Source organism: Kogia breviceps, chromosome 18, assembly GCF_026419965.1.
Source record: "Kogia breviceps isolate mKogBre1 chromosome 18, mKogBre1 haplotype 1, whole genome shotgun sequence".
NCBI classification, from domain to species: domain Eukaryota; kingdom Metazoa; phylum Chordata; class Mammalia; order Artiodactyla; family Physeteridae; genus Kogia; species Kogia breviceps.
In genome coordinates, this window is record NC_081327.1 from 32,347,062 (window position 1) to 32,359,524 (window position 12,463).

The window sequence follows — 12,463 nt, forward strand, 5'->3', positions numbered from 1 at the left end:
TTTGTCCCATCCAAATGGGTACAGAAATCTTCCATTTAAAAAGCATGTTTCTATCTGTTGTCTCTGTTGTACGTCAAAGCTCTCAGAGGCGGGGGAGGAAGGCTACCGCTCCCATTTTGCAGATAAGCAATCCTCTTAGTGATCTGCCCCCCAATAAAGCTAGGCAGTGAGAGTGACACAGAAGAGATTCCAGTGACTCTAGGCCGGACCACTGAGAAGCTGAGGGCTGGAATCCACCCCAGGCGCATTTGGTTCTAACAGTCTGTGTTGCCTGTAGAGAATCTGGGATCAAGAGGGGGAAAAAAGGCAAAGTGAAAAGGTCCCTTACTGTTGCTTCACAGACCCGTGGGATCTGGCCCCCCATTTGCCTGTGCTTCCTGATTCCTGACAAACCTGACTCAGGCTTCCTTGTGGGCGGTTGACAGGAATCTCACGCTCTGTTGATAGCAATCTCACGCTCTCTCTCTCTTTTTTTAAAAAAAATTTTTCTAGACTTTATTTTATAGTAATTGTCATGATTAGAGAAGTAAATAACACATTTAAAAACCTTCTCAGGCCCGAGGGATGCCAGAATATTTACAAACACATTCATGCTCTTTTTTGAAAAATTTTTTTCCGGCTTTACTGAGATACAGTTGACATGTGACATTGTATACGTTTCAGGCATACAATATACTGATTTGATGGGAATCTCATTTTCTTGTAACGTCATCTAGCTGCTTTTTAAAAAAATCATAACGTTCTCAGGAAGAAGCTCGTCTGCCACCACCCTGTGGGAGTGTCCCCTCCGGCCTCTGTTCCCGAGCCCCACGTCACCTGCTGGGCCCTGGGCTGTCCCCGTTTTCCACAGGCTGAGACACCTCCCAGTGCTCTGGCTTATGAGGTTTCTCTCTGCAGCCCCCTTCCCCGCCACCCCCTCATCACAGCCATCTGTCCCTGCGCTGCCCACTCTCAGCCCTTTTAATAGAACCGTCCTTGGGGAGGATGGTCTCCAGTGTGGTTTCATAACAGGCCTGGGAGAGGGCGGGGACAGCCCAGTGCTGCCAAAGCATTTAATTGAAGTCAGTATTCATGGGGACTGGCGGCTCAAAAGGCCCTAATGGGAGAAGAGTTTTCCAGGCTGGCCCTTCTTTCAGCTCCCCACCCAGATGGATGGATGAGTGCACACGCGTCAGAAAGGGTGGAAGAGAAAGTGGGGGAGAGGGGAGAGGATGCCTTTCTAAAAATACAGCCCATCTGCATTGTGTTAGCTGGTTTCCCCAGAAGCCGCTGGGAACCAAGAGCTCCAGCATGGCACTAAGGTGCAGGGACCTGGGTACCTGGGTGGGCAGGGGCCTCCCTGCCTGGCCTCTTCATGCTGGGGACAAGGCTTTCCCAGGGGGGCTGCACAGCTCTGGATTAACCTTCCAGGAGGCCTGAGTGGCCAGCGGCTCCCAGCCCAGCCCCAGCACGTCTCAACCCAAACTAGACTCAGGTGGGGACCCCCATGCGATTACAAGGCACCGTCTTTGTTAGCATTCTGGAGGGCTGATGCTTCCTGCTTCTGACAGGATGGAAGGAAGCCCAGGCAGGGTCTGGAGCTACAACCTGGCCTCAGGACCTCCCTGCCACAGAAACGGGTTCCATCCGAGGCCATGTGCCCTTGGGTCCCAGGAAGCCACTGCGCTGACTCCCCAGTCACTAGGGCTTCCACAGGGAGAAGCCAGAGGAGCAGGGGTGGGCAGGGCTGGGGGGCATCTTCTGACCAACCAGCTAGTGGGACTGTCAGCCTTTCAGGGCAGAAGGGAAAGTCTGAGGACTTCACTCTTGAGAAAGACTATAAATAGAATTGGGAAGGAAGGGAAGAGGGGTGGGAGGGAGAATAGGAAGCCATCCTTCCATCCTTCCAGGTCAGGCTGCCGTGGTGTTACAGAACGAGCACTGGGACAGACTAAGAATCCAAAGACCCCATTTCCAGGCCTGGCCCCATCTGGGCGAGCCGTGGAACCTCCCTCAGCCTTGGTTTACCTCCTCACCGCACTTCCCATCAGGGTGAAATCTAATAGCACAGGAAAGTACCTTGGGAGATGTGAAGTGCTTTGCAAGAATAAAGAATTGGTAATGATCTACAAACAGTCTTCCTTAAATATTGTTTTTTCCTGATTTCAGACTGTAGACCCTAATTTTCAGTCCTTCACCCAGGGATAATGCCTGTTAACTTTGTGAAAAGCCTCCCAGGCTTTTTTATGGAACTATTCATATTTCTCATAATTTGGATAATACTGTATGTTGTATAACTGCTTTTTAACAAAATCTATTACAACACAAGCATTTTACCATGTTATTAAATAATCTTTTACAAGTTATTTACCCATAGTTTGTCTAGTGCCCTACTTATGGACATTTAGCTTTTTTAGCTTGTTTTGGGTGTTGTGTTTTTTTTGGATTATAAATGGCGTGGTGAACATTCTTACAGATAAATCATTAGGTGCCCTCTCTAGTTTCCTTAGGAAATTTCTCCCAGGGACAAGATTGCTGAGTCCAAGAGTAAGAACCTTTTAAATGATCTTAATTCATTCTGTAAAACTGCCCTCCAGAAAGATGTACCAATGTATACACTCACAAGCAGTATAAGAAAAGTGCCAGTATTGGTGCATCTTTGCCAGCACTGCAAATGTTGCCAATTCCACTGGCAAAAAAAAGAATATCTTTGACTTCTAGTGAGCTTTAACATTTTCCCATGTATTTACTGACCAGTTGTAATTCTTTTATGAATTTCCAGCTCATACCCTTGCCTAGTGTTTCTCTTGGTGCATTATGATTTGTGCCATCCCGAAATCCAAGTGAGGAATGGCAGTGCCAGGCTAGATAGACAGATTGTGGGGTCCTGGCACCCTCTGTCTGCCTTCCCCCACCACTGGATCCTCCAAACACACATGTGCACATATGACCCGTTCCTCTCCTGAGGTTCAGAGGCCCGGGGTCTCCCACGAACACGCAGCCATTAGGGTCTGGGCCCCTCTGCCTGGAGGCTGTGGGTTGAGTGGTCACTGTGTCATCCCTCCCTGCTGGTGGTACATCATGTCGGTCTGCCCGCCGCACTGCCAGGCCCTCCCTTCTCCCCTCTCAGAGCCATCCTCACCCAGGCCTGTCCTTCTGGGCACTCAGGACAGCCCTCAGCTCTCTTCCTCTGTGTCCTCCCAGAGCCCACTCTCCACTTCTGACCACAGGGGGCTTCCGACCCTGTGTTTGTCTTCCCCACACTTGTCCCTCTGCTTTTTTTTTTTAAAAAAAAGTAAATTTATTTATTTTTGGCTGTGTTGGGTCTTCGTTTATGTGCGAGGGCTTTCTCTAGTTGCGGCGAGCGGGGGCCACTCCTCATCGCGGTACGGGGGCCTCTCACTATCGCGGCCTCTCTTGTCGCGGAGCACAACCTCCAGACGCGCAGGCTCAGTAGTTGTGGTTCACGGGCCCAGTTGCTCTGCGGCATGTGGGATCCTCCCAGACCAAGGCTCGAACCCGTGTCCCCTGCATTGGCAGGTAGACTCTAAGCCACTGTGCCACCAGGGAAGCCCCTCCCGCTGCTTCTTAATAAATGCAGTTTACTTGAAATTATTCAAGGGTCTTCCTGTATTGTGTCGCCTTGCTTTTCTTTTTCTCTTTATTTTCTTTCTTCCTTCTCTCCTTCCTTCCTCCCTCCCTTCCTTTCTTCCCCGCCCCCCCCCGCTTCTTCCTTCTTTCTTCCTTTTTTTGGGGGGTGGCAGAGAACATGTTTTAACTTTTAAGACTAAATAATACAGTGACCTTCCCTGAGCCAAGCAGGCGAGTCTTGCAGACGGAGCCTTGCTGCCCGGGTGAAGCGCCGCGCTGGGCCTGCGCTTGGGAACCGGGCCGGGATGGAGGGGTCAATGTGGTCCCCGGTGCCCCTGCCCCAGCCCGGGCTTGCGCTGGCCTCTCCGCCTGCCGAGAGAGTCCGAGCTAGGGCCCAGGCGTGCCCGTCGCATCAGGTGCCCAACGCTCGTCCTCGCCTTCCCTCCCTAGGGCTCCTGCTCCACGACCTGACCATGGCCGGCCTGCAGGAGCTGCGATTCCCCGAGGAGAAGCCACTGCTCCGGGGCCAGGACGCCGCTGAGCTGGTGAGTCGCCCCTTCGCGGTCCTGAGGGCGGAGGGCGCCATCTCGTGACGGAGAAGGAAATCGCAGCCTTCCCTTTAGTTTTCTTTTTTTTTTTAACATCTTGATGGGAGTATAATTGCAACAAAGTGAATCAGTTATACATATACATATGTTCCCATATCTCTTCCCTCTTGCGTCTCCCTCCCTCGCATCCTCCCTATCCCACCCCTCTAGGTGGTCACAAAGCACCGAGCTGATCTCCCTGTGCCATGTGGCTGCTTCCCACTAGCTAACTATTTTACATTTGGTAGTGTATATATATCCATGCCACTCTCACTTTGTCCCGGCTTACCCTTCCCCCTCCCCATACCCTCAAGTCCATTCTCTAGTAGGTCTGCGTCTTTATTCCCATCTTACCCCTAGGTTCTTCATGATCTTTTTTTTTTTTTTTTTTTCGGTACGCGGGCCTCTCACCGCTGCGGCCTCTCCCGTTGCGGAGCACGGGCTCCGGACGCGCAGGCTCAGCGGCCATGGCTCACGGGCCCAGCCGCTCCGCGGCACGTGGGATCCTCCCGGATCGAGGCACGAACCCGTGTCCCCTGCATCGGCAGGCGGACTCTCAACCACTGCGCCACCAGGGAAGCCCGATCTTTTTTTTTTTCTTAGATTCCATATATATGTGTTAGCATATGGTATTTGTTTTTCTCTTTCTGACTTACTTCACTCTGTATGACAGACTCTAGGTCCATCCACCTCACTACAAATAGTCGTGCCGATGGCTAGGAGATGGCCGGCGCTCCATCCCGTGAGCCACCCCGAGAAGCCTTGTCCCCGCCTTGGGAGAGTTCCCGGCCGGGCTGAATGCCCATGCGGCTAAAACCCAGCCAACCTCGCTGTGGCTTTGGCTGTCTTTGAAGCTGGGAGGCTCTGTAGAAGAGTTATTCCCATTTCAGTGATGAGAAAACCGAGGCACAGAAAGGTTAACTCTCTCAGCCAGGGTCACACAGCTCTCGGGGAATGAGGCCCGTATTCAACCCCTGGTTGTGGGCGGCCGTTGAGCCCCAAGAGGGTCCCCGCTGGGCAGCTGTGCCTCCAGTGGGGTCACGATGCTTCCCCAACTACCTGGGCCTTTCCTGTCTGCAGCCTCTCTTTTTTCCTCATAAGCCTCTGAGGTACCAGCAGTGTTTCCAGGAGCAGCGGGATCAAGGCATTTGAGGTTATTTTAACCCAAAGGGTCCTCGTCTGAACACGAGGCGTTAGATTTCAGAATTAGTTCTACCCACGTTTTCTTTTTTTTTAATAGCATTTTTAAAAAACGTTCTTAATTTTATTTACTTATTTATTTGGCTCCGTTGGGTTTTCGTTGCTGCGCGCGGGCTTTCTCTAGTTGCGGTGAGCAGGGGCTGCTCTTCGTTGCGGTGCGCGGGCTTCTCACTGCGGTGGCTTCTCTTGTTGCCGAGCACGGGCTCTAGGCGCTTGGGCTTCAGTAGTTGCGGCGCACAGGCTTGGTTGCTCCGCGGCATGTGGGATCTTCCCGGACCAGGGCTCGAACCCGTGTCCCCTGCATTGGCAGGCGGATTCTTACGTTTTCTTGTTGTCGGGACACCCAGCGCAGCTTCCCTTTCCCTCCTGCAAGGAAAAGCTATGGGTCCATTGCTCATAGAATTCTGGGGCATCACGGCTGCAGGTCCCTGCTGGTTATGCCACCCAGCCCCCCTCACTTTACAGATGGGGAAGCCAGGAGCCCAGTCCCTGGGTCCTTGGCACACTCTTCTTTGCTCTGCCCCAGCCTCCCAGATCCTCCCTCCAGAAGGAGTTGAGCCCAAGAGCTGCTGAGCTCCATGTGTTGGGACAGAGTGGCTGTCCAGGTGCCAGGGGCCCAACCACATGAGGCCGGCAGTCCTGTTCCCAAGAAGGGTACAGTCTTTTTTTTTTTTTTTTTCTTTTGCCCCGCCACTTGCGGGATCGTAGTTCCGCCCTCCCCCTTCCCCCCCGACCAGGGATTGAACCCGGGCCCTCAGCAGTATGAGCGCGGGGTCCTAACCACTGGACCACCAGGGAATTCCCAGGGTGCAGTCTTACTTTTAAAGCAGAACCTCAAGTTAATTTATGAGACCTGATTACCTGAGGGCAACCGCCAGGAATGGTCGGGGAACAGCTGGTGAGCTGGACACTTTGTAGACTTTTGATTCTAATTCTACTTCCTCCCTGTTCCAAGCCCCCATCATCTCTTGCCCAGGTGCTCCCCGCTGGCACGGGTGTGCATATGTGGGTGGTACAGAAGCCTGAGGGCACCTCGGCCTCGCACGCTCTCTTCCACTCCTCGCCTCGGCCCGGCAGCCCCACCCCCCTCCTTTCTGCCTGAAGGAGCCTCCTCACTGGTCTCCTTGCTCTGTACCACCTTTTAAAATACATCATGTCACTCCTGGCTTTCTGATGTGTTCCATTTCCTTGTTCCAGCCCTTCATGAGTCCTGCCCTTGGCTTGGTAAGGCACCCTTGTATCCTAATTATCAATTTCCCTTTTTTGCTTAGACTGACCAGATTTGATTTCTGTTACTGGCCACCATCCCTCCTGAGGCCAGTTTTTAACTATTGCTCTTGGCTTTGGTAAGGTACCCCCGTAATTGTATCCTTTTTGCGTAAACTAAAAAGTCCACACGTCATGTCACTTTCCTGCTTACGGTTGGCCAGTGGCTGCCACAGCACTCGGAGTTGCAGCCACGGTCCTTCCCGGGGCCCGGGGTGTGCGCTGCACCCCTCCCCCTGCTGCTCCTATCCTGTCTCCCAGGCTCACTGCTCTTCCTTGAACAAGCTGATCATATTCCCAGCTGTTCCCTCCGCCTGGGACACGCTAGCTGCAGGACTTTTCAGGGCTGGCCCTTCATTTTGTTCAGGCTCCACTCAAATGCCCACTCCTCAGGAACGCCTTCTCTGACCACCGGGTCTAATATTGACACCCGCACACCCTCCGGGCCTGGCACTTAGTGCTCTCGGGCTCTGCCCCACAGGCTCCTGGAGCACAGACCCTGTCCGTTTTGTTCCCCGATCTCCCCAGTTCCTAGCACAGTGCCTGGTACACAGTAGGCTCTCAGTAAAGACTTGGGTCGGGTGGAAGCTATAGACTGATGCAGCTCAGAAGAAAGAAGTTTTTCAGAACTCTCAGAAAAGTCCCTCCTCCCCACAAACAGCCCGTCTTTCAGGGCATGCGAGCAGAGACCAGCCTTCTTGTGAGGGCGTGGTGGGCCGGATGGTGGCTCTCAGGGACCCCTGCACTCATCACCAGGGCCCAGGGGTAGGGGGCTGCCTGCTGGTACGGGATGTGCAGCTGTGGGTGGCACAGAGCACGCAGGGCACCTTGGCCTCACACGTTCTACGCCTGTCTCTTCCACTCCCCACCTTGGCAGGGCACCCCAAGAGATGCCCTCGCACCCCTTCTCTGCCCGGCCTGGCCCAGCACCTTGCTGCCCCTCCCTCCCTGAGCCCCTTTGACCAGCCCCCTGGCTCTGCCTTCTTCGTGCTGCATTTGGTGTCTCTCGCCTCATCCCACCTGGACCAGAGTTGGCTCCCCTGCACGAGGGTCTGCGTCTCAGTCCGCCACGGAGGCTGCGAATCCCCAGCTCAGTTCCTCTCCTTTCTCGGGTCAGCACAAGCCCTGTGGACCTGGTCACTGGTCACATCTGCTTTTCCCAAGGCGTATTAATGGCCCCATCCTCAACCCCCCCAAAATCCTTCGAGGTGCTCCCAGTGTGGCCTTTCCAGATTTCAGTGACAACTGGTGCAGTGCTGTCTTGAAGTTCTACCTCGCTCTCTACCTCTCTCTCCCAGGCGGTTACACCCACAGACAGATTCCCCTGACCAGCTGTACGGGACAGAAGTGTCAATCCTTTTCACTTTTTAAATCTTCCTCGACCTTCCAGGTGCAAGTTCCCTGAGTCCACTGAGGAGCAAATACTTCCACACGGTTACCCACCGTCCCTCCGCCATTTCAGACTCACTTGCTTCTTGCAGTCTTTGCCTGGTGTGTCCAGGGCTCCGTGGAAGAATTATTGATTCTCCCCGTGCCTGCATCCCCCACCTGGGTCTCCTTAGGCCGCTCCTGGGCCTCCTCCCCTCCTCTCAGCTGGGCCCTCTCTCCCACCGGTTTTCCTTGGAATGTTCATGTGGTTCCTCCCAGGCCTCCGGTGTCTCTGGATTGGCTTGTATTATTCCTGCTGTTTCTTGGTTTGGGGTCCTGCCCATCTGAAGCTTCCCATCCCCTTGAAAATCTCCTACATCTCTTTCCCTGGCCCCTCCCTTGTGCAAGGTCTTCCAAGGTAAGAGGATTCATTGATAAGCAGCCTCGACCCTTTCCCCCAGACCCCTGTCCCCTTCCCTGGAGGGTCCAGGAGTGGTCACCTCCATGCTCTCCTCCCCTCCCCAGGCAGAGCCCTCAGGCCCTGGAGGAACCAGGAGGGGAGGGGATAGCCGTTGTTGATTTCACCTGAGACATGGCTTTCCTTTTTCGTGTGAGAGCCTCTAGTGCTGTCTGATTTTTTCCACCACCCCTCCCACTCTAACTGCCCGAACGCAGGTGGGTGAACCTCTTATTTTGAGAGTAAAACATCAGCATCGCTGGTTTTCATTGTTTTCCTCCCTGCTCCTGTGATTTGGGTTCATTTTCCTTCTTGTTGCACCAAGTAGCCCTGCCCTTCGCTTGCCGTCCTCCCGTAATATCCCGGTTCTAGTCTGTCTCATTGATCCACGTATGTATTCAGTAGCATCTGTAGCACACAGAGTCCAGCGCAGGAGTGCCAAGGACAGAATGACTGCTGTCTGTGCCCCTTGTTTAATCCTCACAGACACTGAGGCCTGGAAGCTAAGTGATCTGCCCACACTGTGCAGAGGGGAGCAGAGAGGGTCCTAGACGGACACAGTAGAAGGCAGGCCAGAGGCCCTAGATCTCTGTTCTTCCTGGATACGTGGGACCCCCCCATGAGGTTTCCTTCCCCAGACAGAGGCCCAGGGCGGGTGTAGAGTGTCTGAGGGCCGCCGGGCTGCATCGGGGAGAGCCTGGCAACGCAGACACATGGGGTTCGGGCCCCCATTCCTCCACTCTCCATTGCTGCCACCTTATAAACAGTGGGTATGTCTAAACCGTGCTCCCCTCGTTCGTGAAGTTAGACTTGTTCACCCAGACCTGTTTGTGTTTGAGGAGCCTGGTCCACGCCAGGCTTTATGCTGAGAGCTGAGCCCGACGTGGTCCACACCCTCTCGGTGCCTGCAGTCCAGCAGGAGGGGTGGGCACCAATCAGAGACGCAAACCAGTCACCATAAATGAGCCGAAAAGCAGGGGACTTGGGTGCTTTGAGAGCATGAGGCAGGCAGGTCTGGAAAGGTGGGAGCAGCTAGTGCGGAGGCCCAGACAGCGCCTTTGTGCGGGTCAGAAAAGCCCCCCTTCTCCCTCAGCTTCTCCATCCCTAAAGTGGGTGTGATAGTCAGGCCCGCCTCTGCGCTTGTGCCCTGATGGGTGACCTCAAAAGTCATCTGTGGGGGCAGCGGGCAAAGTGCTGATGAACAGCAAGAGTTTGGGGTCAGAGATTATTCCGTCACTTTCTAGCCATGTGCTTCCATCTCTCTGAGCCTCACCCTTCTCACCTGCAAAGTGGAAATCTTCATATTTTCAATTAACAGGTAAAAAAAAAAAATTAATAGGTAAAATCGATGTGTGTAGCTGCTCGTAACCTCATCTGTCAGGTTCTAAATGGCCTGATGCCCGGCGCTTGGAAAGCCCTCTGTCACTTTTGTTAACATTAAGATAGACTGGGGAGGGACTTCCCTGGCAGTCCAGTGGTTAAGACTCCGTGCTTCCACTGCAGGGGGCCGGGTTTGATCCCTCTTCTGGGAACTAAGATCCCACATGTCGCATGGTGCGGCCAAAAAATACCCAGATAGCCTGGGGAACAGCAAGCGAGGCTGCTGAAGGCAGAGCCCCTGTGGCCGCCTCCCTTCCCTGCCTGGGCCAGCCTGGGGCCTAACGAGCCACCCCCTCTGTTTGCCTTGCTTTAGGAGAATTCCGACACCTTCCTCTTGGCTGTGGACACAGACTGGAAGGTAGGTCTCTGCTCAGCCTCCCCATATGGGGACCAGCTGCTGCCTGGCCCCTCCCCCGCCCAGCCTGTTTCAGAGGAGAATCACAGCCCTTCTGCGTGCCCACAGCCTGAAGCCACAGGGACTGGGCACTTGGAAGCCTCCAGGACCACCCCCACTGCTCACAGCGGCTTTGCCTGCCCTCTGTCCCATGGAGAAATGCCCCCTCTCTCTTTGAACAGGACAGGGAAAGGAGGGGAGGTCTGGGGGAGTGAAGATGCTGTCCTCTGAATCAGCACTTTCTTCCTATGAAAGCCAGGTTGATGCTCCGAAATAGCTCCTGTTTCCATGGCAACAGTTGCCCAGGACAACCATGTCCTCTTTAGTTTGATGCCAGATTCCCTGTGAAACTGAAATCATTCTTTGTTTTTATTTCTCTGCATGATTTCTGATTTTGCTCACTTGGCCAACCGTTCCTCCCCTGTGAGTCCCATAGTGGCCGTTTATTTCCGGGTCTCAGAAAACGCATGACAGCAGACACAATGGGAGCCTCACAGGGCTCCAGGGCCCCATTGGCCATCATAACCGACTGAACAAAGTCAGACTTTTCTGGGACCTTCCTCCTGGCTGGCAGGAGCTAGCCCCCAGGCCACCATCCAATTTGGGTCAGTCTCTCAGCCCCATGACAGCCTCAGCCTTGTGGTCTGGACGCAGGGGTGACGTGGAAGGAGGGGTGGCCTGCCGGCTCCTCCCCCAGGCGCACGGAGCTGCAGCCAGGATCTGAGGATCTGGATCCGAACTGTGCTTTGGACCCTGGGTCACCCGTCCTTCAAGGACGCGAGCAGAGGCGTCAGAGTGGCCCTTGTGCACATGCTCTGGTCTCCTGGGAGCACCAGCTCCAAACACAAAGGCCTCTGGAGCTCGAGAAGACAGGAGGGGGCCTGGGGGAGTGGGGAACTAGGGGCCGGGGAGGTGTCCACAAGGTGGCCCAGGCCCAGCCAGAGTCCCCTTTGTCCTCCCTGCTCCAAATGAGGGCTGGAATGTGTGAACAAACAGACCCTCCTCCACAGGAGGTGGCTGCTGAAATAAAATCCAGAGCAATCAGCCCCTGCCCGACATTGAGTGGGACTCACTGGATGCCAATGGTGCTGACTGCCGGCCCCCAAACACAGCAGCCTGGGAGGCAGATTGGAGGGTGAAACAGGGGATGAGAATCCTGGGGTCCTCTGCACCCATCTGCCGGGCCCAGACTAGGGTGGTCGCCCCATGTGTGTGGGACCTTGGTTCTCAAGATCCTTTGCTCGGTAAAGGGCAACATGTGTTAAAATGTACCTTACTGTCTAACTCTGGCTACACCACACAGCGGCTGCTTTTCTTTTTTTAATTGTTTTTTTATTAAAGCAGCTGCCAGGATGGCCCTTGTCTGGGCCATGGCCTGGCAGGGATTTTATCCTGTTCAGTCCGTTGCCTCCGTGGGCCCAGCCAGTGGGGGGAGGCAGAAGGACAAACTAGAGCTAGGAAGACCTGGGTCCAGGTCCTGGCCCTGCCACCTGACCTCCAGCACAGGTCACTACCTCATTTGTAGAGTGAGGCAGGCAGCTCAGCCCTCTCCGGGTGTTTGTAGGGTTGGGGTTGGTGCCCTTGGGCTGGGCACTCAGACCCTGGGCTGTGACTAGTGGCCACTAGAGCCAGACTGCCTGCATGTGGTTCTTGGCTCTGTGCCCACTGGCTGTGTGATGTTGGGCAGGTTACAGAGCCTCTCTGTGCTTCATTTTCCTTGTTTGTAAAGTGGGTGTTCAGAGGATAAAATAAAGTAACATGTGCAAAGCATTTGGATGGAGTATGGCACGTGGGAGATATGGTACGAAGCATTTACTACTCTTAATGTGACCTCAGGCCCAGGGTGCTGAGATGCTGGTGAGCTCCACTGCTTACTAGCTGAGTGGGAGAACTTACTTCTCTGTGCTTCAGATTCTTCATCCTTTCTCATAGGTTTGTGAGGATTATGTGTTACCCTTGCTCCTTAAAGCTACCTGTGCAAGCAGCTACGCTGCTTTTCTACCATTTACAGATGTGGAGGCTCAGAGTTGTTGACTGACTTGCCTGAGGTCACACAGCAAAGACTAGCAGGGTTTGGCTAGCAGGACCTGAGCCTGCCTTATTCAACCACAACTGTACAGACTCCAGGGAGGAGGCCAACAGGTTGAAGAGACACACAGATTATCCCATTTCTCCCCTGGGCAGGCCTGGGAGAGGCCTACATACAGGCCACTACATATAGTGATGTATGCGGCTTTTTTT

At 54.1% G+C, this 12,463-nt stretch overlaps 1 protein-coding gene across 17 annotated transcripts in view; it reads left to right on the top strand.

The window, feature by feature from the left end:
- NDRG4 (NDRG family member 4) overlaps positions 1-12,463 on the top strand; it is a 44,217-nt gene that overhangs the window by 16,912 nt on the left and 14,842 nt on the right. For 11 of the 17 annotated variants that reach the window (XM_067019295.1, XM_067019294.1, XM_067019300.1 and 8 more), the window contains 2 exons: positions 4,021-4,115; positions 10,142-10,186. In XM_067019295.1, the coding sequence (XP_066875396.1) occupies positions 4,044-4,115; positions 10,142-10,186 (117 nt within the window). In that variant the 5' untranslated portion in view covers positions 4,021-4,043. The remainder of the gene's footprint in view (positions 1-4,020; positions 4,116-10,141; positions 10,187-12,463) is intronic. The other 6 variants (XM_067019304.1, XM_067019307.1, XM_067019303.1 and 3 more) reach the window with 1 other exon arrangement.